The sequence below is a fragment of the Caloenas nicobarica genome, chromosome 10 (genome assembly GCF_036013445.1).
Source record: "Caloenas nicobarica isolate bCalNic1 chromosome 10, bCalNic1.hap1, whole genome shotgun sequence".
Lineage (NCBI taxonomy): Eukaryota > Metazoa > Chordata > Aves > Columbiformes > Columbidae > Caloenas > Caloenas nicobarica.
In genome coordinates this window covers 9,034,606-9,061,136 of record NC_088254.1, presented here as the reverse complement: position 1 = coordinate 9,061,136, position 26,531 = coordinate 9,034,606, and the positions used below count along the sequence as shown (strand labels likewise).

The following is a 26,531-nucleotide window of genomic DNA, read 5'->3' as shown; positions in this document are numbered from 1 at the left end:
CATGTATGTTTGTTTGTTTTTCTTTACCAATGTCACGTGTTTTCTTTAGTGTTATGCCCTTATTTGTTGTGGAATGCATCACTGGGAAAACAGGTGTCACCTATTGGAAGGTCTGACCTTTGGTTTATAATAACTATAACTGCTACGGAATGCCATGGGCATTAAGACTAAATTTGAAGTAGGTCATACCACACTGTGCAAGAAAACTTGTTGTTATTTTTGTTGTGTATAATAGCTACACAATTTCAGTCCAATCCAGTCCAAGTTGCCCCAAGCATGGCCTTTTATAGCACTGCAGAAGCTGTTTATCTGCTTCAAAGATGCTAGAAAATCTCACAGCAGTGATGTTTTGTAGGTGGTGTAAAAGTCTCCCTGCAGACTACTCCAAACTATGTACAGTCTGAGAACATTCCAGTAGTACAAAATAACTAGAATCCGTTCTTTGTGTATTCTTGTGTCTATTTCCATGTGCAGGGATGTATTCTGGCTTGGAATTATTTTTTTTTTACATTTTTGCATACACCTTTAAGGCAAAAGATGATAAGGTTTTTGAGGTTCTTTGGACTGTTAGGTAAGAATCTTGATTTAATTGCAGAAGGATTGTATCGAAGTGTTTTGTTACATGTTATGAGCAGATAATGTCTGGAAAGAACACTGGTGTGGCCTTTAAGAAGTTTGGTTGCTTATCACCATTCTTTGGTGTGAAGAATGGGTGAGGCTGCCACGAGAAGAGATTTCAAACCAGAATCAGCTGGACTGAGACAGTAACGGCAGGAAAAAGTTATGTTTTTCACTGAACTATGGAACACATTCAGAATGAGGATGAAGCAGAGAATGAACAGGAAAAGAGGTGTACTTGGATATTAAGCCTTGATGAGAGTTCAGAGATGTTCAACGTTTTGTAAAAGTTCAAAATATTTCTTAATGCATCTGACTTATATGCCTTCTTTTAAATGCTTTTCTGCTCACGTCTGGTTATATCTTTGAAATACAGATTGACTTTTATTTGTGTAATCTATTATTAAAATCCTCGCTGTTTTGAAAAACTGTAAAAAGTCCAAATCCCATTAGGGACTAATTCAGAGATACATATTTTGGCTGCATAAAGAAGTGAATCATATTTTAAAATGCTATTTACGTAAATCAGAATAACAAATGTAGATATTAGGTGGTCAAACAATGAGGGTCATATAAAGAAACCTGATTAATAACTAAAGAATTGTTACTGTACTAATCCTGTCAAATCCTTTGTTACACTAATTAACGTATTCTCGTGTTCTCTATTTTCACAGTACTTTAAAAAGCAAAAAGTATGGAAGTTATAATCTATTTAAATGGTGTTGGTTTTCTTCTAGTTAAACCAATTTCCAAATGATTTGGATGGAAATCACGAGCAACTCTTGCAGAAACATTAAGAAAATAATGGAGGCTCGTGTATTTGGAAATTATATACAACTTACACATGGATATGCTGCCATCTAATTTAAGCTTCCAAACAAGTTCACCAGAATTCAGTACTGTTGTGTGCCTTTTCAGATTATTTAGGAGAATCTTTCAATCCTTGCAAGTGAAGCTGCAATTAATTAGTGTTATGTATTGCTGTTTGCTTGTATATGAGCAAAGGTAGTTCAGAGGTTAATTTTCTTTTCCCTTAGCTCTGCTGGGTGGACTGTGGCCACCCCATGGGAAGTAAGGGCTCAAAAGTGACCTTGCAAGTTGTTCTCCTTGGGAAGAAACAAGTTGAGAAGCTGGCTGGGAGGTGCTCTCCACCCTTGGGAAGAGCACAGCTTGCGTTGTGTCACTTGTTTGCGCTGGCTTGAGCACAGTATTGTAATTGTGGAGGCGGCTGAATTGTCTGTAGTACCTGGTACCTTCTAGGAGGGTATTGTGCTTTAATAGCACTGTAAAAAGAAAATACCAGGAGCTAAGAGCAGGCAGGTAGTGTGACTGTATGCAGTTTGTTCAGTATTAGACAGCAAAAAGAGTACTGAGATTGAGCAAGAGCAAAGATGAGTAACATACAGGCTGGCATAAATCACACTGTAGGTGCTCAGGTGGATAACGAACCAAAAGAAAAAGTGGCAAGAATTTACGAAAAAATGTGTCATCATTAATTATCTGATCAGTTTACAAAATCGTTGGCATTTAGGATGGTGATTATCAAGAACTTGAACTTCTGCTGTTTCTGCTTAAGTGTTTTCTCTCTATATATGTTTTTCTAAAAGTATATATAATTTTTTTTTAGTGATTCTCAAGGCATCGTTGTGCCTGTGTAACAGTACAGTTGTATATTGGCATCTTGATGTTTTGAATCCTCAGGATTTAACAAGAGTTAGTAACACACTCTAAACAGAGTTCCCTGAGGGTAACCCAGCACATTGCTGGAGGTGCTGACATGTGCTCTGCGGGTCTGATCTCCCACTGCTGTCTTAAGAGATGTAGTCAACGGAGTCTAGAGAACAGTTCATCTCAGCCTCAAGTTCTGACCTGTATGTCAGTCCTTGGGCTGGCTGGACCTCCGTCAGAAATCGCATGTAGTGGTCCCTATCTCGGCTCAGCTTTTCAAAGGTTTTTAGTCAGGCAACTACGAATTGGTGTTAAGCACAGCCAGCCACAAACTGATGCCTAATTGCTTCCTTGAGTTAAAGCCTTGCAGATACCTAAATCCCCATATATCCTAGCTTTCCAGAGGTGTCAGTTCCCAGTGAACTCAGCAGGGATGAAGGGTGCTTAGGTCCTCTGCAAGCTCACCTCCTGTTCTGGGAAGCAAATGCAGGAATGGGGAGAGAAGGAGAAGGCAAGGGATCGAACTGTATACATCCAAATAAAGAAACTGCAGCCTGAATGTGTGTGCAAAAATGAAAACGAATAAATAAATAAATACCTTACAGGCATATCTAAGTATGGAGCTTGCCACTTAGTTGTGCAGAAACAGGAAACAACACAGTGAAACTGAAGTAAACTGATACAAGTGCTGAAAAGCTCATTTGTCTATGGTCAAGCCCTGGTGAAAGTTGATGGTATTATTTATGAGCTGAGAGATCCTGCACTGCGTCTAAACATGTAGAAATAAATGGCTGGTGTGGCTATTTGTAACAAGAAAAATCAGACCTCCCTACCTAAGGTCTTAAAAAATTATTAGTTCCAGAGAATTTCAAGGGCTTTACCCAGCTCAGTTTGTCAGAAGTTAGAAGTATTTAAATTCTACTCCTACAAATCTTTAGACAAACAGAATTCCTCCGTAACAGTCTCATCAGTTCTGTGTATGTGTTTGCATGTATAATTTTTTTCCCTTACAATAGTATAATTACAGTGTTTATGTGCAAGAAACGTAGCTCAGGAAAAAGCCAGTACCAAGTAGGCCGCTGTGCTGGGAGTCAGGAGATCTGTGCTTGGTCCTTGCCTTTGCAGCAGGATTTCCTCTGTAATCTTGGGATGAGTTGCTGCATTTGTTTCTCTCAATCAGCTCCTTGTGTGTAAAATGGTAATAATAATCCTTTTTTTCCTGGCTTTTCATGTTACTTTTAAAATCTTTGAGGCCTAGACCAAGTCTATGATGTTTGTAGAGGACAGTGGGGCCATGGTTTTGGTCGACTGCATTCAAATAATCCAGTGATCAGTTAAGACCTTTTTCTTTTTTTTTGTGCCGTGAAGGAGGATTGACAAAGCTGACGCAAAAGAAAGCAAATATTGTTGTCCCTGCAGGCCATTGCAGCTGTAATAACTTGATTTTATTAGAACAGTTTAAAAATGGATGCTTACCTTGTAACTGTAACTCCCTTAGTTCTTGTAACTTTGGTTTGTAGACCATCTAAAGCCTATTTGCGTTGTAAATATATTCCATAGGAAGTGCCCATATCCACAGTCTCATTAAGAGAGGACAAGTTTCTTTCCAGGCCTGAACTTCTTGAACATCCGTGATATAAATGCGCAGCTGAAGCAAATTAATTGTTTTGTATTCTGTATGCATTCTGGAAATTCTGAATATTGTGTGAGGTTTATGTAGCTTGATTTCTGATATGGAGAGGAACCTTTCCATTTAGATTTCTAAAATAATGCCACTTAAAGGACAATTGCAGAAGGTTGCAGAAGAGGAGCTGTGCAGGAGGCGTGATCGGTTGCATGAGTGGGAGTGAGGCAGGAAGCTGTACCAGGTGTGCTAAGGTCTGGGGGGGGAAGAGGAAGTGAAAGCCCAGTTAAGCCCCCCACTCTCCCATCCCTTCCATAAATTTCATCCTGTTTGCCAATTTTTCTCTCTGCTCAGCAGTATCTGCAGTGGCTTAAATATTAACGTGCCCGTGATTGCAACAGAAGATGGTTTGTGACTCAAGCTAAAGTAGGCAAGCATGTCTTGCAGAGCTTTAATAACATTCAAGGCAGAGAAAGACTCTATTTTGGATAGAAACCTAGAAAGTCTTTGCGATTGTCTATTTTTTACTTTACATGTTTCAACCATGAGTTCTGAACATATAGTACCTTTGCTGCTGCTTAATTTCCTTATAAAAATAGATTACAAAATTATTTGCTGTAAAGGTTGATACCTATAATTGGAAAAAGGGCATATTAGACTGGTTAAGATAGCCTGGTGTAGATGGGACTAATAATGACCTACTGAACACTGGCTGCTGCGACCGAGCCCAGAAAATCTGTGATGTTTGCTGCCTTGGTTCTGCAGTCTAAATCACACAGGAACCTAGTCTGCTGAGGAACTACTGCCCAGCCTGCCCAGTGGTGAATGGCAAAGCTGGAAAACACTAGCAGAGACTATATGCACAGTAAAGTTAAACATTGAGTGGTTTGCCTCAGCCAGAGCTTTTAGAGAGGCTCCCAAGAGGAGCAGGAATTAAGAAAGGAGAAAGAAGTCCGTTAGGAAGAATAGTGAGAAGGAAAAGTTCATTGTCCTGTGACTTTGTAAAAAAAGAAAACAAATTGGAAGCACATCAGTTGTTTTCCTTTGTCAGGCAAAATCTGCTGGTGGCTCAACACCCTGCACTGCTCTGTGCAATGTGGTTCTTGCTGCTGAACGCAGCTTTCACAACTAATGTATGAAATCCGCCTTCATTCTTCTGAGTTTTCTGTACAAAACAGCTGAGAACAGCATTTGCAGTGACTTTGATTTGGTGACTGTATTACTGCCCCGAAAAGAAAAATAATAATACAGAGGAAAGCATGTTTCTCTCCTATTTAATTTTTCAGAATTCTAGAAGCATCATGAAATCTCTTGGCCAGCCCATAATCCTGAAGCTTTTAGAAACTTTCAGCAAAATGCCCCCACCCAGACAGATTCTGCAGTCTGTAGTATGAATTTTGCCTGAAAAAAAATGGGGCCCCAAATGTTTGAAACTGCACGCTAGAAGGCAAGCTGGTAATTAGTCTTCCCAGAGAGGACATTGTAAAAACAAATCATTGAGCCATTTGTTGCTGTTCTACCTAAGAACACAGTTAGTTAAAAGAACCTCTTTGCTAAAACCCTGAGAAAGAGCTCAGGATGTTCTGTGTGCTTTTAAAATAGAAATCAACCAGCAACCCTGTCTTTTAGCAGAGCTTTGCACCAGCCCTTCTATAATACAGGCACAGTTCACTACAGGGAAGAAAACAGTTTTGGAAGTTTTCTAGGAAAGAGCTGCAAGGTGATTTGAAACACTGAGAAACATTATCTGTGGCGATTTTGTCATTGGATTTTTTATGTCTGTTAAAATGGAATAGGAAATTAACTTAAAACATTTGTCCCAGAGCCTTGGCTATAAAATCGCTAGAAATGCAGATGAGAGCATCTTCCTGGGTCTTTCTGAAGGGTGTTGGGCAGCTGGAGACTACTGTCATTTTCCCACTAGAGCAGTCTGAAATGGTGGCATCAGAGAGGCTCACAAAGGGGAATGTAATGGAAATTGTGCAGAGGGTCAAATGCTGCGTTCCCTAAGGAAACTCCTGTAAAACTATGTTGCATTAGTGGTGTTTCCTGGGCACTTTTTCCCATAATTGTCTGGCAAATTGTGTTTGTCCTTGGGAGGCAAATGCTGCAAGGAGAAAACTGCTGGAGATGCAGGGCTGCAGCACAGGCAGGGCAGGAATTGCTCTGGGTTGTGCTGCAGTTTCAGTTATTGGAGTAGGCAGTTCTGTATATATTAATGTGCTCAGAGGCCTGGCCAACTTCTTGGTCCCCGGGAGCTCTCTAGCAATGGCTTCTTGTGGTTAAGGTGTGAAGGTGTGCAATACGCACTGTGAAGATACATGTGACAGATTCTCAGAAAAGAGTCCATTGCTCCAGTTTAGTTTCATGCTCTCAGCGGCCTCATTACTTTGCCTCCTCCCCTACACTGGATGTGGCAGCCCCAGTGCTCAGGCAATCCTGGTGCAATGCAACTTCATAGGGTAGGAGCTTTCCTTCGACTGCTCAGGAGCTACAGGCTACTCAGGAACCAGAGACTGGTAGCTCTACGAATGCCCATTTATTTGGAGACAATGTGTTTTTCTCCTTAATTTCACAGCCAGGTTGTATTTTAAAGAGAATATGCACATAACGCTGGAAGAATAAGTGTGAGACTATTTGGTGACTTTTCTGGGCTTTTTTGGAATGCCTGATTTGAATAAAAGGTGGTCTGTTTAGCCCCTACAGCTGTACAGCCTGGGGATAGAGTGTCTTACTAGCCAGCTCTGAGTGGGAGCCACAATCTCATGGCGAATGAATGAGCTGGGATTTCTCACTAGTGGCAGGACCATCGGATGTACCTTTCTGTTTAGCATCCTTCCCAGAAACCTGAGTGTTTGCAAAGTTCAAAACTAAAACCTAAAGGAAGGCTACTCTTGCCAAGCACTGACTGTGTCTTGAGATTGGATGTTAAGTGCCAAAGACTGTGGGAGAAGTTTTGGACCAATAGAAAGTGGGAAACAGCAGAAACTTCACAAGAGATCCTGCTCGATGTCCTATCTGGTGCTCCCAGGAGAGTGTGAGAAAACGGGTGCCCATGAGCTGGTGTCCTTTTGCCAGGGGAAGCAGTGCAGACACATTTTATTTTTGGTGGGCAGCAGGAGTGAGCTGCACACAAATGCTTGCTCATCAAGCTGCTGTAGGAAATGGGAACTCAGCCAGGTGTACAAAGAGCAGGGGAAAAAACCCAAAATGAAGCAAGTTAATATAAGCACAAGTTATACCAACCTCATCATGAGGAACCATAAGGGAGAAGGAAAGGGGGTAAGCAAGGTCATGAAAAATGGTCAAATTGTGCGTGAGTGCATATACAGAAAACACTAATGCTCCGACAAAAGCTTGTGGTGGATTGTTGAGAGGCCAGTGCAGCGAAGTCCCTGCTTTGTTACATAGATAAATTGCCAAAGGAAACATTATCCAAACAGTTCTACTTCAAAGGCAAAACGACAAGCTTTGGGGAACTTGTGGTACTTTCAATCTGGCCAATAACCAAGTGTAAAGTGTAAAATATACATGTTTAGGAAGCAGAACACATGCCGTTCAAGACAGGCCTTTCCCATGCTCTCAGACCAGTGCAGCTTCATTTGATGTGCAAATGCATGATGTGTGATCTGTCCTGGCAATGTGCTGCCTGCCAGCAGCACAAACATTTCACAAGCACCCTTTTGGGTTACTTCAGCCTGCTGTGTGCACAGCCTCCTTGGCAACCTCTGCAGCTGGAGCTTTTCTTACGGTCTGTTGCTGTTGTGGTTGCACAATCCAGGTTCATTTGGCAAGTCTCATCAAAAGACTCCAGGCAGATAAAAACACCTCAAAACCAACCTGGAATTGCAGAATTTGATGTTTAGGTACTAGTATTAAATTACAATACAAGGAAGGGTTACAGGAATGTGCTGAGGAATGTAACAGTAATGTAGACTTCAGGCATATTGCCCCAGCAGATGTCCCAGCCTTCCTGGGCTTTGGAGACTTAAGGGCATTATAGCTGATGGCAAGGGCCCCTCGTAATGTATTTATAAATGTCACCCCAAATCAGATGAAATACTGTTCCGTGGAGTGCTTCCTGGCACTGCAGGCACAGCCAAAAATGTATGCGCTGTGCATAGTACAGGACAGCCTCTGCTGTTTGATGAAACTCATCCTATAACCCCATGAAAAGTACCAGTGCAAACGCTCGCCACAGAGAAGCAGTGAGTCCCTCTTTCCAGTAGTGGCCTGAGTGGATTTAAATTTGTTGATATCAGCAAGAAATAGTTGTGGTCTTTGTGGTGCAACTGGGCTCTGGAGTACCTGTGCTGGGGGGATGAGGTTGGCTTTTAGTGGGGGTTCAGGATTTAAACTCAGCTGGCTGAACTGTTTCGGGATTAACCATTCATATGAACCAAGGGCATGTAGATGTGCTTTTTCTCCCCCTCTAACAGGGGGATTAGGGACATTATGCAACAATTCTGGTGACTTATCCCAGTTGTACCAAGAGGTAAGTCACCCTTCTGGCTCTACTCAGTCTTTGGGACAGATTCTCAGTCATATGTGTGTGTGCAGCCTCTAGGCCTCAGTCTTAGATAACAAAGCACCTGGTGCTGAGCACTACCCCAGTGTAGCAGCTGTGGCTACACACCTTAACCTGCTCTTCCCCACTGAAATGACTGAACTTGCACTGCAGCCAGCTGTAATAATCTGTTGCTTGTGTTAACCTTGAATTCCAGTGCGTCAGTTCTGATCCTCTGAGAAAAATCAGGCAAGTGCTTATTGAAACCAGCATCCCAGCACTCCACATTGTGCTGTGTGGAAGAAGAAAGTGGGACCCTGAGCCCTAGTAGTAGCATTTCTAGCCACACTTTAGTCACATGAAATTATACCACTACTCTCACATCAGCCTAATCTATCTGTATAATTGGCCCAACTTCACGCTAAAGTCTCCCACTTTGCTTCAGAAGCTCCTGAGCTTTCTGGCAGAGCCACAGATAGTTCCCTGATACCTTTGCGGTGTCAGCGGACACAGAAGATACAGTGTAGGTACAGAAAGAATTAAGCAAATAATGAGGATGAAAGATGCGTTTTATGCAGCTGTAGTCTAATGTGCTGAGAAAAGTCTGAATGGGTTGGGAATGCTGATGGCATCTAATAGCCAGAGAGGCTTTTGCTGCTTCCTGATAGATATAGCACTGTGAATATCAGTCATTGTGGTATGAAGTTGTTACGAGAAAAATAACTTCCTGTGTTGATGGACTTAGCACGCAGCAAATGGAGATGTATGGATGCAAATGTAAGGTGGCTGTAAATGAAGCTCTCCAAAGGTCTAGGTGTGACCATGCAGAGAGCCATAAGTAAACAGTACAGTGTATCACTTGTCTTTGACTTTCTCTCTAGCTGAACTGGTGCCCTGAAGTCACTGTTATTATGGGTTCTCTTTTTTGCAGTACAGAACTGAGAAATAAGAGGGCACTGTAACACGGTGCCTCTGCGTGTGCAAGGCAAGCTTTTTCATCCTGGAAGAGAAAGAGCGTTCTTTGTAGCAGGGCACCAATAAATGTATGAATGCTAGTCAAGTAGTATCAACATCCATCGCTCTGTCTGAAGGCCACAGATCTGAAAATCTTTTTGGTTTTTTCACATCCTTTTCCCAGAGAAAGGCACTATTATTTCCAAACTCTCCCTTTACTATATCTGTATACACATTTATTGATACATATATTTTCATTGGCTGAGGCTCCACGGAATGCTTATTTGCTATGGACTGAACTTTACTGGTTTCATTAGATGATAATACTCCTTGTTTTCAAGTGGTTTCGAGAACAACCTTCCTTCATTTTGCTTTCAGAAAAGTGTTCTGTTGCTTGTGCCTATGACTGCTCGGAGTGGTGAGACAGGCTGCAAACAGTTCAGAGAGATGGAGAATACAGAAAGTCCTAATTGTCCACTCATGGACTCATGACAGAGTGTTGTGCATGCCACTAATTAAATAGAAATGAAACTCTGCCTAACATATTCCTGATATCCCAGACTTTCAGAAACAGTACTCCTTTCTGAGAATGCAATTTCACTCCTATTATTAAGTTTTATTCTCTTTTATCCCATCCGTTTTAGTCAAGTTACTTTATCTATTGCGGTTGCCTGTAGAGTGTTGATTAAACCAGCAGTATTATTCTGTGACACTGAGGTATAACAATTGCTTGCCATACAATGAAGTAACTTGGCCTTATTAACTGAGTAGTTACTCTGTCTAAATAGGCACAGTTTCAAAAGAGGAATGCTGTTCCCAGCTATGAAAGTAACCCTGGAATAAAGGGATTGCTTGAGGGAGAGTTGTGTACTACCTGGCCATATGAATTTTACTGGCTGTCAACATTTAGTCTGTCCTTTTCTCCTGTTTTAGCATTTTGAAATTAAAGGCAAGTAGAAAATCACTCCATAAAAGATCTGAGTGTTAATTTAATCATCTCTGTGACTCATCTACTACAGAAAAAATAGGCATAATGATTTTGTAAAACATTATCCCAAACTCAAGCTGTGATGCAGCAGTTTGCAAGGGTGCCCCACTGGTTCTGATGATTTCAGACCTTCCCCAATAGCTAAACTTTATGACCATGAGGGTGAGGATGAACTTTGGCTATGACCTAGATCTGCAATTCACAAGTGTTTTTCATACAGCTGCAATAATATTGCAGAAAATGTAATTGGCCTTTTACTTCATTCACTTTTGCAAATGAAAATAAAGCTACTGTGAGAGCAGATCTTTTGCTAAGAAAATATTTTTTTTAATATTTTTATAGCTCTGTCAACAATAAAGGAGTCTCACAGTCTAAAGTCTTTCTCTAAACCTTTTAATGGAAAAAAACTTCATAGAAAATATCCTTTTACTTTTTAATAACATATAACTATATACATGATTAAAAACTGTAACAAAAAGCTGCAGGGACTGGAAAAATGTTTTGTTGGATCCATGCAAATGGTACATTTAAAAAAGGATTTCACAAATCCATGTACATCAAGTGGAGCTGCAGTGACAGGGTTGAAAAAAAATGGCAACTCTATATTATTTACCTGAATGTACTCGGAATAAAGCACAGACATACGAAATACACAAAAAGAATACAAAAGGGTACACGGTGTAAATGCTGTTAGCACAGAAAGTTTCTTTTTTAAGTAAATAGGAGAAAAGAAGTAAAATCTCCTTTTTCATATTCTATATTGCAATTTAAAAGATAACTAATCTCTTATTTGCTGTATTTCATTTTTCTTCATTGACATACACTACAGTAGAAGTACCTGGCATTTGCATTTAACAGCTCAGGAATATTTTGATTCATCTCTGTGTCTGTGAATGTACTGTCATTTCTGAATAACATGATGCATACATATTGCTTCAAAAACACATACACAGTTTGACATGAGTTAGATATACAAAATATTGAGGGCCACCACACTACAAAGTGCTGGATACTCTTGTCCTGATCCAGCAGTATGTTTAAGGACACACACAACTTCAAATCTAAGAGGAATTCCTCGGAGAGTAAAGGAAGTTAAGAATGTGTAGAAATGATTTGCTGATCAGGTCTGGAGTTTTCAACGGTTCACAGCATGGACTCTGCAGCTCGGAACGCTGTTACACCTGAGGCCATAACTCTGTCCTGATAACCCAGATAATGTAGCTACACAGTGTGGATGATTTAGTGTAGTTTTAAAATAAATTTTCTTAATTCTAAGTTAAAATATAAAGTGAAACCTCTTTAAAAGAAGTCTGGGGAATCGGTGAGCTCTGCAGCTGGAAAGCAGAAAGAAATGGTGTTTAGTTTGCTAGTTACACATTGGAAGAGACTCTGTAGGCAGCAGGTAATAATGTGACAGGTTTTAAACACCTCACTTCTAAAAGAACTTGCTCGTATTTTTGTCCTGGGCCAAAAAAAGAACAGACATAGTTGAAAAGTCAGTGCCAGCCATTAAGCTCACCTGAGGCTCACAAGCGTGGTAAGGATGGGAAGCCAACATTTAGTAAGAAAATTAACTCAAGCTTACTTCTTGTCAAGTGGGCTTTTGCTGGGTTCTTCCTGCTGTAATGAATACGTAATAATTCCCAGTGTAATCACAGGCAGTTTAATAGCAGACAAATAAGTGAGGTCTGTGTGTGCATATACTTGTTTAAGAAAAGAAAGAAGGTGAAAACATCAACAGTAACAACAACAACAAAACTAGACAAGCAGCGAAAGCTGAAATATTCTGTGAAGTCTTGGAATCTGTTCCTGTTCTCCTTAATACCCTCCCACCCTGTCTGACCATGCTCTTTTGGCAGGCAGGTAAAACCTTTCCAGTTCCTGGAAGTGAGGGAGGATTTTTGCTTATAGCGAGACATAAAGTAATTATGAAAAGAAGCTTTGAAAACCAAATTACCTTGCTCAAGAAAGCAAAATCTCACTGTTAAGTATTTGGATTTCATTGCCAATATAATGGTTTAATTCCCTCCCCAGTTTGACCTCTTTATGTGAGCATGCTAATTGGAAAGTTGCCAGTATACCAGCTTTGGGCTTGTTACAGTTGAGTCTTTTATTTTTTAAGAACATCAATGATACTTTTTAATGTTGTTCATTGCTAGCGTTTTGGGTAAAATCTGGCTAATTGAAACTAGCATGTAAGTACAAGGAGGTCTGTTTGAGAAGGCAACCTGAAAGGATTAAGACTTTGTTTATTTAAAGAAGAGATAAATGTGTGTGTGCATGCATTTGCATTTAACAGTTTTATAGCTAGAACCGTTATTAAATGATGCCCAATACCAATTTTATCTCTTGTTATGATTTGTTTTATAAGATGTAACAATTCTCAGGAGAGGTTTATGAAAACATGCAGAGTTGGTTTGCGTTATGCTTGCAGTTATGTGCCCAGTATATATGTTGCAACTTAATTTCTTAAATATATATCGTGTAACACTTTTATTCCTGAGTGCTGGTCTCCATAAGGATTAGAGAGGGTGGCATCATGTGCTCTTCTGCACAACGTGGTCCTTCATCATTTTAGGAGTTCTTCTGAGGGATCTTTATTGTCACAGTTTTAACTTCAGAATATTCTCTCAATCCACATTCACCCCTAAAAAAACAAATTGCAGCATCAGCTTGCACCAAACATGAATCCTTTATTGAGCAAAAACCTGCAAAGTGCTTCTTTGTTAAAGTGAAGATATAACCTAAAATTATCAGCATAGGTTTCTGTTGTACTACGATTTTGTACAGGTTTTCCTTTCATGCCATCTTTCAGAACACCTGAAGATGAAGTTTCAGTTCAGGTCAAAAGAACAATGGATGGCTCCAGCATTTGATAAGGAGATACAGAATGACATTAAACCCAGAAATACACACTGTCTGTTGATGGAACTGTTTGGAGTGAACTGATGTTCACTCTCCAGACATTGAAAATGTCCAAACACCAAGACCTACACCACTGGCCAGTGAAATTACTGTTTATATTTGCACTCAAAAAAGAGAAGGTCTAAACTGAGTACTACTCACAACCCTGGATCAACATGAATTTGATTCCTACCCCACAGATCTTTTTCCCTTACAAAATATTCAGCAGCAGAAATCAGCATTTGCATGTACTGTGAAAGAGCGTTCAGCTTGCTCAGATTTCCACTAGATTTATGTGGAAGGGCCTCCTTCTGTCCTGGCACACCATCTCACCCAAGATCCGCTGGACTGCTCAAGGCTGGCCACTTGCTGGGTCCCAGCCATCTGACACCCGGCTCTGAGGGGCACCTGCTCTGCTTTCGATAAATTATGTTTAAGAAATGGGTGTTTCTGATTGCTGGGTGGATTTTGCTGTAGTCAGCTCTGGCCTGGCTCACCTCTTAGGTGCCTCTGCCGAGGTTTAGAGTGGATATTGCATGGCTGCTTGGGAGTTATGCCTGTCTTCTCTGGACTTTAGGTATTTGCATGTTGCTGTGCATATTTCGAGTAATGGAGAAGTGTGTTCTAGTCAAGTCATTAGTTAAGCTCTAATGTGTCTGCCAGATGCTGTGTATGTAAAGCAAATAATGTCCCCAACTCAAACAGGTACAGTCCATGTCTGGAAGTAGAGTATCTCTCTATATCAACTCATACAAGGATTCTTTTGCACAAGCTCTCACAGACATTTGTTAAATTATCTCCACCCCTGAAACACACACAATACCGCTCCTTTACTTATGTGAAAATCTAAAAAGCACTGACTTCCATATCATGTTAGCACGTTTACTATTTGACACTGCTTTCCCTCTGGATCCCCTGTGCAGAATCTCATGCCAACTGCACCATAAAGAATATTTCAGGGGAATTCCTCAGAACCTCCTTCTGAATAAGTGTTGCTTTCAGAATGGAGTGAGGGGCCACTGTTTAAAGCCATTAAACCCCTCTGCATGCCTCTGGTGTTGCGTAGCCTACTTTGTATTTACCTCTACACTGTAAATTTTACACAAAATACAACACTGATGGAGGAACTCCTGTAACCTTCCATGGAAATTCAATTCATTTGGGCAGAAATATCGGTATTTACCAGGCCAGTTCACTCCACCTGCAGTTTTGAAAACTTGGTGAGCCTTACACGTGACGTAGTGGTTGATATTTAACTCAGACTGATGATTCAGTGGGCATTTTAAGATTTACCAGAGTCTAAGTACATGCAAGGAAATACATTAATAAAGATTTTTTGACACGTGAAAGGTTCCTGTTGGTTTGGACCATCCCACCACCAGAAAGACCAAAAACTGTAGCTATTTATCAGACCGAGCTGAGCCACAGAACCATTCCCTTGTGGCTCAGGGGAAGGTGCCACCGGGAGCTGAATGGAGCCCAGTAACTAATGCTGGTGAGTTGCTCTGGGTGAAAGTTCCTGCTTGATTCCACAGGGCTGTGCTGGGCTCCAACATTTTTGCAAGTCAATAGATAACCTAGCCAACAGAGTATCCAACACCTTTATGTACGTTCTAGATGTCAGTTAGTTTCTTATCTTGGTCTGGCAAACAAAATTAGATATATTTATTGTCTGTTTCTTCAGCTGAAGGCTCCAGGGTCTTATGCGTTTTGTTTTCTGGTCAAAAGATTGGAAGTGGACAACTGTGATGAATTCTAAGGCAAATATTTTTCAAAAGTTAAAAAGTTGTTCTTGCGGAATAGGAAGATGGATTCTTCCAGACATGTAGGGCAGAAGAGCCAGCGTGTGTTCAATTAAAGGGCTCACTTGTCCCCGCAGCTTAATACAGGGAAGTAAGGAACAACAACATCCTGTTCTATGGCCACTTTGGGTCCGCTTGGATTGCAGTCTGGTATCAGGGTGAAAACAAGAGTTGTGTCTGTGAAAAGGAAGGAGCCCATGGGTCAAGTTTGCATGATGCTGTCTCTTGGTCGTGTAGGTGTGAGGGAAGTGGAGCAAATTGTCCTTCAAAAAGAAATATTACATACTCTCTTCCCTCAGTCCAAGAGAAAAAAGATAAGGAAAAGAACTATAACTCCAAGACATTCTCCTGCTTGCTTTTCTTTTGGGGAATGCAACTATGCACTGCTGTATCTCAGAGCTATCCAGACAATAATAATTCCTATGGCATTAAAGGATAGCTCTGAAGTAGAATGGCACCTCCTTCCCTTGAAGGCGTTTGGACAGAGACCAGAATTTTTGGGGACTCTGTCTAATATAAAACACCACATGTGGCTATCTGGGATGAGTCACCTGATTTTTAGTTACAGGAGTTATATTTTATACCACTCGGGTAGTGATAAAAAGCTTTAGAGAAGTGTAAATGTAACAAAAAAATTTCCCTCTTTTAGACTCTTTAGAGAATACAAGATTATTGTAAGTAGCTTTAATGTAAACAGAAATCAGTCGTATTGTGTACATGAGTTCCGGTTCTCTACTGATATGCACATACCCTGCTACATTTTGTGGGAGTCTAAAAAGAGTATAGCAGATCTCAACTTTCTAGGCTCATTTTTTTCCCCATGTGTGATAAAAATCTGTGCATTTAAATGCAGGAACAAAACAAGTCCCAGATAATAGAGTGCTAGCACAAACGGTACAATTATGATCTGGCGGTAACATAGTATTAGCTTAGCAGTGACACACATATAAAGGACACTTTCCCTTCTTTATTTTTTGGTACTTTAGTTGCCTGACTCGATATTATTTGTGCTGTAAAATGTAACCCTTAAAAACAGGGATCTAAGAAAACACAACATTTTAATAAAAAGTATGCAGATATTAGTGCAAGCAGGGAGGAGGTGAATTAGGAGGTGATATCTGGTAAAAGAGGTTCTGAAAGGAGTACAATAATGACTCATAAGTAGGTTTTCAGGCATCTTTGTGAGACAGAGATTATTGCTATTCCAAACATGTATTGTTTATGGTTAATATTTTCAAAGCTGTAGATGGGAATCAAGTGTACAGCTACCGTAGACTTTTTCATGGCAGTTGGGGTGCTGCGTGGTTTCCCCCCCTTTCCAAAACTCTATGGTATTAATATGTGAATATTTTGCTTGCTCAGCTAACTTCCTTGAAGTCAGTGGGGTCATTCTTGGGTGTCAAGTTACTCATATGCTCTATCGAGCTTAGTAGTTTAAGAATATTTTCACAATGATAAGAGTTAGATGAGCTGACATATTTATGCCAGTGTGAGATCACCTCATAACTCATGAATGTGGAGAATAGTATGAGTGTGTTATTCAAAGTACTCCCTAATGAGGGCAAATATTTCAGACTACACAGAGCTGATTTTATAGATCAAGTTGTATACTTCCACATATTTAAAGTTTTAAAGAGTTTGACCTTACTTCAGTTTTACTGCTGAGTTTGCCATTAGCCATAAGCTATTTTGAAAGCTTAGGTGACATATATCTGGTATACATGCCTCCTGCACAGAAATTAATTGAATCCTGTGTACGCGTAACCAATCTGGGGCTGATGCAATTGCTAAACTTCCCTGTGATTATAATGAGAATTAAAAACCGGTACAACTTTAAATTAGGTACATGGGACAGTATTTGAGTGTAGAGCTCCATTTCAAAATATTTGGCACTTGGTTCTAAATGGAATAAGAAAAGTCGTAAAGCTTTGTAATGGAAGGTGATTTTTGAAAGGGATGTAAGCACATTTGTCTGTCCTTCTCTAGGCCTGATTTCATTTAACATTGTTCATAAATCTGGAAGAGACAGATAACATTTTAATAAAATTCAGATGCACCTATATTAATAAATGTAGGAAAAAGTCAAGAAAATAAAAAATAGCAAGAGAGGCAAAATATATGGCAAACCAACTCTGAAACAAGTACACCAAACCAGTCAACGAGCACACAGCAGTACCAAAAAGAGAATCTCTCTGTAAAAGTGCTGGTTAATATGGCAAAGAAAAACTTGCAGAAAACATAGGTTTCAAGTTCAGAGAAATACTGTGAAATTTTCAGTTCCTTTCATAATAAGTAGTTCCAGTAACTTGTATTTCTATGTCAAAAAAAAAAAAAAAAAGGAAAAGAAAAAGAAAAGAAAATGGTCTTACCACGTAAATCAATTGCATTTAGAACTGATTATCAGTCATCTTATATTATGCCCTGATCCTCAGATGGGAATATTTTCTGATCTTAATTTGCATGGAAGGATTTACTAACGTTTATTAAGTTCTAGAGCTGAAAAGAGTTTAGAAGACAGCAATGGAATACTTACATCTCTCTCCCATTGCCAGACATTTTGAATCCTCCAAAAGGACTTTGGGCATTTAAGGCATTGTAGCAATTTATCCTGTAACAGGAAGAGGCATTAAATCCAACTGTGCTGTCAGAGAGACCTTTGCAGAACTCAGAGAGAAGCTGACACTTGTGGAGCTAAGGACGCTGTCTAACTCTGAGTAATAACAAACTTGTCCCATGTTGAAAGGAAATGAGGGATTTATGCCACAAAACCAACATTCTGCTCCTTACTCATCAGGAGAATGGGATTTGGCCTGTGAGGGCTGGAGGAGGGCACCGAACACTTGGACACAGTTTCAGTAATGAACTGTTAATCTGCAGACAAACCTCAGTGCCAGTTTATAACACAAGAGCTATTAGATGTGAATTTGTCCTTTTTCTCCCTGATTTCTCTTGGATCTTTAGTTTACAGAGGCTTGATATACCAAATTGCAAGCTGTTCAACTCTAAAAGTGGCATTACCGAAGGACTAAAGACAAGAGGTGTCCCCTCAGTTCCTTAATGTTGTAGGAAGTATGTGATTCTTTGTGCCTTTAGCAGAAACCTCATAGGATTTGTCTGCCCCACAGAAAGGATGGTTCATACCCTGCTTGCTTCGTTGGCAGCACTGCCCAAGGCGCTTGCCACTTTTCAACAGCGTTCACCCGCAGTGAGCAGTGACACCACCGCCCTGCAGCTGTTCCCTATCGTGGTTAGTGATTCACCACTAGGATGGCCTAGATAAACACTTTTCAGACAAAGGGTGCAAAACTGAGATGCCATAATGATAGTGAGTCAAACTCTTTATCTCCAAGAGCAGGAGTGCGATAACTTCTGCCTTACCAAACTGTCCCAGCCTGCATTGCTGAAGAGACCGTCAGGGCCTTATTTATGTCATTTGTAAAGACAGCAGCTACCAGCCCAAAATCAGAATTGTTGGCTCTCTCTATAACTTCATCCATGGTTTTAAATCTTAGTATTTCTTGAACAGGCCCAAAAATCTGCAAGAAAGATCAATCATTAATTAATAAACTAACCCACTCAGAGGCATTTTATTCCTCTTTTATTCTGCTTTTTTAATTGTCTTCTCTCTCCTGTTGTACTCTTTACAAATTACCACAGCAAAGTTTAATAGTGATACTAGCTGTCTGTAAAACTGCATGAATTTCCCAAAGCATTTGACTCAGTGGAATTCATCCATTCTTCCCTTATCTCTTCTTTGAGGTCTGAGACTTTAAAGCCAGTGGTAAAAATTGAACTTCTTTACCCAACTGATGATGCTGTGTGCATAAGGAGTTCTGAAAAGATTTTCTTTTTTTTTTTCTTTTTTTTAAATATAGTGGTATTTTTAACTCTAAAGCTGTTGTCTCAGGAAGTAAACAAAAGAAAAATAATCACGTCTAGAACATTCTAAAATGATCTTGCCCGTGTGTGTGGATACCTCCTCCTTGGCAATCCGCATGTCATCTGTTACGTTGGAAAACACGGTGGGTTCAATGAAGAAGCCCTTTCTTCCTAGCCCTTTACCCCCACATTCAAGTTTTGCTCCTTCAGTAATGCCGCTTTGAATCAGTTCCAAGATCTTGTTGTATTGGTTTTTATCAATCTGAAAGAGAGAAGCAGTCATTTGACTTGCAGATCATGCACTTGACAATCAAGTCAAAATTGGTTTTTAGGCAAGTTGTGTCCCCATGAGCAGACTCATGCTGATGTTCACTACTCTTTGAGCTGGAGATGCCAAAGATCTACAAATAGCTGCTGACTGTAACCTATGGCTCAGTCACGTGTCATCTTATGTATGTGGCTAAACTATCTGGTTTATAAGTACAAAGTAAATGATTATTCTTTGTCCCAGGTTAAATTCCTGAAAGTGGTATAAGCCCAGCTGGTTTTAGTGGCAGGAATGTTTTCTGAAGACCTATTTCTAATTCTCCCTCTTTTGCTTAGAATTCCTATTTCTCTAGTGGTCTACAAGCACAGTACTGGTTGTAGACAATTCCTGAAAATGCCCACAGAGACTTTTGAGAGCTTCTCACAGTTTACAGCTGTATCTTGGGGGCTGAAGATCAGAATCTTGCTGTTAAAGCTGGGAGGCAAACTTAGTTAAGATGAGAGTTCTTACTTAACAAGAAACACCTCTGAGCTGCACAGATTATCTCCTCCTTTAGAATTTTAATCTTGAAAGCATTTATCATGTCAGCTGCCCTGGACTGTGAGTGAGTACGCACTGACCTCTGTCCTAAGAGAAGTCAAACACTTCCAGCCACCTTCTGGGCTGCAGAGCCAAAGCACTGTTCCTGTACCTGTGGACCTTGTTCTGTAGTTGGGTCAAAAGGACTCCCCACTACTCTCCTCTTTGCACGTTCTACGCTCCTTCTAACAAACTCTTCATAAATTGATTCTTCCACATAAATCCGTGAGCCTGCAGTGCAGCATTGACCTTGATTGAAGAAGACCCCTTGGTGAGCTTGTTCCACAGCATAGTCCACTAAAAAACCAAGACAGCAAATGTTGCTCTGAAACATCATAGACACATCTGCTATTGCACCAGTGTCGTGTATTCCATAGTGCCATATTTCTAAAACTTATAAGCAGAAGTAGGATTTGGTTTAACAAACAATAATGAAACAGCAACCAAATCAAAACATACTGTTGTTGTGTTGGGTCATAAAGGAAGATTATTTGTTTCATTTTGTGTCATAATTCCTGTGAAAATACAGAGTTTTTAAACACGTCTAAAGTTGATTTTTTTCCCCATTTATTCCACCCTGAATGCAGCTATACTGGAGGGATATTAGGAGTGTTAACAACTGTTTCAGAAACACTAGATTGCAAGGGACCACTTGAGACTTCAGGCATCGTCTCTGTAATGAAGGGTCCATACGTAATACATTCCACATGCCCTCTCGTGACACAAGCCACAAAATATTTCTTAATATCCCACTGCAAAAATTAAATCAAGACAGGGCTTTAGCAGTCTATAGGAGTAGGGTATGCAAGAGCAACTTCACCAACGTCTTATATGCCAGCAACATGTAATTTATCAACTAGAACTCTTAAGAGACCCTGGTAAATGGATTGTGCCCCACATTATAGAAATCTGTCTGATTGGGATCAGTAGAAGAGGAGAAAATTTGTCTGTGATACCAAGTTTGCAGTTGATTTAATACTGCATGTGTGAGAATTACAGCCAACCGAGAACTTGAAAAAATTTGACGTGGATAATGTCAAGACCTATCCTTCCTAAAAAGCCAGATTATTCTTCTGCAAGAGAGAAAACATCTTTTTGGCCTATACAGGTGACTGGGTATGGCTTTAAAAATACAGGCCAATTATAGAACAAGCAACCCTTGATTTCTGCTGTTAACTTCCTTGGAGGTACAACTAACACATCCTCTATCTAAGCAGGAAAGGGAGTCCTGTCATATTTAGACAGAGCTAAATTGTCCCATTAAGTGTAATAGCTGACAAGACAAGAATATTGAATTAATCCTTAAAAAGTGATGCCCCGTGATACGTTTGTTATCAGTTGTAGCAGTTTGGAACATTGCTTAAAGTATAATATTTTATGGAATAAACAAAGCAACAGTGCTTTATTTTCAGCACATCCTAGACAGCTCCATCTAACAGAAAGGTCTTATTCTGCCCTCAGTGTGGTCTTGAAAAAAAATTATATAGGGTGTTCCCTGGACCACATTCAAATTTTCCCAGGCAGCTCCATGGAGATTGAAAACACTAGTGGATAGAACTGATTAACTGATATTTCTTCCTCTATTGTTAACACAGTTTTTCACCATGTGGGGCTCTGACCATTCTTCTCTGGTTTTCCGTGCACTGAACTTTCAACAGCTTTGTCATGCATTCTGCTAACTTTTGGCAAATGGTGTTCCTCAAGCAGAACAATCAGCTCCTTTGGAATGGTGAGCAAATTGTCTTGCTGTTCTTCAATAATCAGAACTTTGAAGTCTGGATCTTTGGTCAAGTGCTGGTAGTTGTAATTATGGGAAGACCAGAGAGCTCTAGTATGATGTACTGTGGAACAGACAGTCCTGAAGAAGACTGTGCTTGCCTCTGTGCCCTATTGTTCCCCCCTCACCTGCAGCTTCTTCCCAGGTCCTCAACTGTATTTGGCATGTACAGCAAGTCACAGATCACATACAGCTCTGCGTGGCAGCTGGGAGCATTTCTCCCCCGTCCCCTGTGCAAGGCCATAACACAGACCTGCCCCAGCACGACTCTACTAGAAGTGTTCAGGTGATCCAGCTTGACTTTGTAGGTTAGGGGCATTTGAGATGTGGTGATTTCAGGTGGGAGATGGAGATGAGTAACTGGAGTAGGAAGCTGTAACATCTGCATCTGGCTCTAGTTGAGAGGAGCCTTTTTAGCTTACCAGGATGACCGTGGCTGTAATTTAGACCTCAACTTGGTAACATTTCTATGTAGAAAAGCTGCTGAAAGTTCCCAAGCTTTCCGTGGTCTTTCAGATATTGGTAACTTTTAAAAATGAATATAGGACTGTGACCAACTCTTGCAATTCGTGCTATTCAGAATCATTCTTCTCTTCACTTTCCCTTTTTAAATTAAAAGACCAAATCCTTATCTGTCTATTTATTTGGGTTACAAAGTTCTCAGAAAATGCATTGAGTACAGTGTGCCTGTGCTTCAGCCTGAAACAATAGCTCAAAGCAAGGTGTGAACTGTCCCATTCATCTTAATGGGGTGTGAACTTCAAAACCTCCTGCTGACAATTTAGATATTAACATTTTTAACTATTTCATTGCTGATATTTCAGCAGAAACTTCCAGTTTGTGTTTTTATCCTGTCCTAAACCACTGTCCTGTACCTTCTCAGGTGCCAAAAATCTCAGCTGTGCAACATCATCCAGCTGCCAAAATCTTCAGCTCCCTGCTGACAGTGGCAATGAGGATATTTCAATACACAGTTCCTCAATTGTGGAAATTTAAAAAATGGAATTTATAGCTACTATCAGAACGGCTTAACAAAGGAATACTGCACTGACTAGCTTAGCAACTCAAGTATAAATTAAAGCCCTCCCTTCTTATAATTGCTGCGAAGCAAAAAAAAATCGCAGCATATCCAGATTTAAAGCACTAAACTACCTTGCTGCAGTTTAGGATGACAAATGTGTATGGGCCTGTGACTGTAAATAACACTGTTTCCAAACGCTTGGTTGTAACTTTTTTCAGTTTTCTCGTTGTCTGTGAATGTGTGGGTTCAAATATTGTCTTTTTCTAAAAAAAATCACACTTTAGGCTGCTTCTGTAAGATTAAAACGTGCAATTAGATACAGCTATATTGGTCCATTTCACTTTACATGAAAGGTATGCCCTAAAATAAAAAATAAAATAAAAGACACCACACAAACATGTTTTTAAGAAAAATATGGAAGTGCTGACTTACAATCGGCATCTGCGAAAATAATGTTTGGGCTTTTCCCACCCAGCTCCAGTGTAACTCTCTTCAAATTACTCCTTCCAGCTGCTTCTTGGATCAGTTTCCCAACCTGAAAGGAAATGGAGACACATTTTACAGGGATTGTAGTCATACAGTTCACTTTAACAGCCAATGTTGGCTATCACTGGAACAGAGCTTTAAATAATCCAGCAGGTTCTTCAATCCAAACAGATTCTCATCAGCAGTGGACAGCTTTCCAGGGTTTTTCTAGAAACCGAGAGTGGAAAAGGCACAGCACAGTGTTTTGTACCCTTTGCCTGATTGTCTCTGTGAAAATGGCTTGGGGCTTGCTTTTAGGGTGCTTTGGGAGGGCTGAGTTAAATGTCTGAAATCGGTGTAAGTGGAATTACTTCCAGCCAAACTAGTGGCATGTTCACAAGGTTTTAGATACTATTAAGAGGTTTAGTTATATACTTTTTACTGAAAAGAAAAAAGTCTGATATCTGAGTATGTATTAAGCATGTATTAAACTTCTTACTGTTCATTACTAATAACTGCTCTCATACTTATATAGTCCAGGTGTTAGTAATCCCAGATGATCACTGCTTTTAGAATGTATTTAATTCTTACTGCTTGTAGTTACTGAACTGCTAGGCAACCTGTTTGTAGGAGGGCATTTGCTCTCCTCAAAATACAGGTTTTAGTTCCCAAAGGATTAAGTAATTTGACCATGAAATCGTGATCCAGAATATGTCAAATTCTGATGAAATCACCAGCCTTTTCTGCAGGATTAACAGCACATAGCAGAATGCCAAGTAGGGCAAGAAGTTACAAAAGCACCATCCCAGACCTGACCCTCAGCTGCACCACAGATAATATGGGCTGAGGAGGTCAAAAGCACCTCCAAAATGTCTTTGTAGATTGTGGGGTCAGCCCTGTGGCTGGAGCAGCTGTAAATTGCAGATGTCACCAAGGAGCATGAGAGTAGATGAAATGGAGCAACAATCTGACAGCTACATATTGGACATGTTTCCACATCAGCACAGTTGGAGAGGCATCTGTGCCTCCCTGGCTCAATGAATCCAAAATAGATCAGATTTTATACTGTTGCAGAGTAACTACACCCATTTTGCAGCTTAGGAAGTAATCACAAGTAGATTTCGGCTCCTACATGGTAGAACACAGGACTAAAAGTATCTGTTGAAGATTGAGAAGCTTGAGAAGCTTGGGAACCTTGATAAGTGCTTTCTTTTAACTCGGACATGTTTTAAGGTCACACAGAAAGTCAGATGTGAAGTGAGATGGGAGTGAGTCCAAAGCTGGACTCCTTTCACCGTGTCATACTCTGTTCTCTCTGGCCATTTTCTGTTTGCCAGGTCAAGTGAGTGAGATTCCCTGCAGTAAGGGGTTAATGGATGAGAAACTGAACCTCTTAGAGAACTGAAGGCAGTCTGCTGGAGAAAGTTAAGTCAGCACTAGAGTAATCAGAAAGCAAATGAAACAGAAACCAACCAGGGCCCCCACAGGAAAAAAAAAGCCAAAAACCCCACAGGATAATGAAGGAATTGTCAACCACTTCATGTACCTTTGTGATTAACTGTTTATCTGGTGCTACCACAGTCGAGTGTGATTGAGGTTATTTATTTAAAAAAAAAAATTAGCTGCTTTACCCCTTTATTGATGGAATGGAGTGTTGACATTATCACGAAATTCCTTGCATATCCCCTTAATTGGAGCTGATTTTATTGCTATGTTTGACTGACAGCCAGAAGTGAACATGAAAAAAGAAGGACCCTTTCTGCCCTCCACCCCCACCACATACATTGAGCACGTCATCTGGAAATTCCAGTCTCTCAAACTGTGCTGAAAATGTACAAGGGAAAGCAGTGAGAGTGCTGTGTTTATAGCCAGTGCCAGCCAATGCCATTCACACCTCCACTGCCTTGAACCTCCCTCTCTCAAGGAACAACCACCACCTATTTCCCCTCAAAAATCTGAAAGAGCAGAACAGACCAAGGAAATGAGAGCAATGTGTCCAGCCCACCATCTCTTCACCTTCCATTCTGCCACTTTAATGGCAAAACTCTGTTGTCCGTGTAGGCAAAGGTTTTGGAAGGATTCTATGCAGTGATTTGCAGATATGCAAGTCCAAATATTATGTACGTGGCAAATATTAAAGTCCAAATGGGTTGGAGACAATGATGTTCTTTTGGAAAAATATGGTCGACATTATTGTTAAGACAGTGAGGTTGTTGTCAAGTTTCCAAGTTTACACTTGACAGCTTCACTGTGAGCGTAGACATCATGATGGTGGGGCTCATGCTGCTCAGCATTTCTGTGCGCTGTGCTCCTGTTGTGCCCTGTGCACTTAGAGGTTGAGAAAAATCTTAGGGAAGGCACCAGCACTGTGATTATTTAGTGACAAAGGCAGCCTTTTGTGACTGACCCTCTCTTTATGGAGAAAGACAGCATGAAAGGGATAAGTGATAGTGTTGCAATCTGCATGCTCTTTCAGGACATGCTTCCTGCGGTGTCTCTCAGCTCTCTCTGCGAGCTCCCACCAGGCAGCACAGCTTTGCGAGGGAACACTGGCAGAGAGGACTCCCCCACAGATAATGGAGCTGTGCGATTATTCAGCAGGAATGTTGGCAGAGAAAGCCCTGACTCCCCATCCTTGTTTTGAATAGGCTTCAAGATTGATATCAGGAGTATCCCTGGATAGCTTGTGAAGTACCTTAACCTTGTAAGCTGCATGGAGGGTGAGGCAGATGTAATTTGGCCCATCTCAAAGAAAACAATTTGTTATTCAGAACAACAACAACAAAGATTAAAGAAGCATTTTGTGGCACCCCTGTGCAAAAAAGCTATTTGAAGAATACTTCTAGAAGGGTCTGTTTCCGGACTGCGAACTGCACAATGTTAGGCATTGAGAGTGTAGCATGATATAAAACACTTGTTTGTTGCTTATTTATGCCTTCCGTATTTGGAAGTTTAATGTCTCTTTCAAGAGGAGGCTAATGCAGTCACATTTAAATACTTTGTGCAGAAATTCAAAAAAGTCTCTTGCCTTTCATGTTCTCCTAGTTTTCTGTTTTCAGACAGAAATCTGCTTCTCCGTGGCACAGGGAGGTTTGCCTGTTATTGTTAAAGCACTGGAAGTCTCAGGAGTCAAAAGCAAACCGCCAAGGTTTGCAATACTTCCTCTATAGCTCCATCAGAATGTCTGGCTTCCCTCTGCTTCAACCTTCCTTTGGTTGCAGATACACATTAAGTCATTAGGGAACACCTAAATGGGAACAGCAGTCTAGCTGAACAGCAGGTGATTTTCTGCATGCTGCCACAGACAAGACTCTGAGGGTAAGACTGCACAGGAAACTGTGCAGATTAAATGGTTCCATGAACAGTGCAAAAATTGACAGATACACATCTTCAGTGACTTAGGCATTTTAAGTAACTGGGCTGCCCATCTTTGCTGTTATACTTCTCTTGGGATATTGAGAGAATATCTGAAGAACA

General features: G+C 40.5%; 1 protein-coding gene and 1 long non-coding RNA gene across 2 annotated transcripts in view; one reads left to right on the top strand and one right to left on the bottom strand.

The window, feature by feature from the left end:
* LOC135992651 (uncharacterized) overlaps positions 1-26,531 on the top strand; it is an 87,940-nt gene that overhangs the window by 46,094 nt on the left and 15,315 nt on the right. The window lies entirely within an intron of this gene.
* ALDH1A2 (aldehyde dehydrogenase 1 family member A2) overlaps positions 11,195-26,531 on the bottom strand; it is a 55,764-nt gene continuing 40,427 nt past the window's right edge. Inside the window, exons 9-14 of the mRNA XM_065641964.1 lie at positions 23,022-23,124; positions 19,904-20,088; positions 19,042-19,206; positions 18,444-18,601; positions 17,599-17,673; positions 11,195-13,006 (exon numbers count right to left, since the gene is read on the bottom strand). Of these exons, the coding sequence (XP_065498036.1) occupies positions 12,934-13,006; positions 17,599-17,673; positions 18,444-18,601; positions 19,042-19,206; positions 19,904-20,088; positions 23,022-23,124 (759 nt within the window). The 3' untranslated portion in view covers positions 11,195-12,933. The remainder of the gene's footprint in view (positions 13,007-17,598; positions 17,674-18,443; positions 18,602-19,041; positions 19,207-19,903; positions 20,089-23,021; positions 23,125-26,531) is intronic.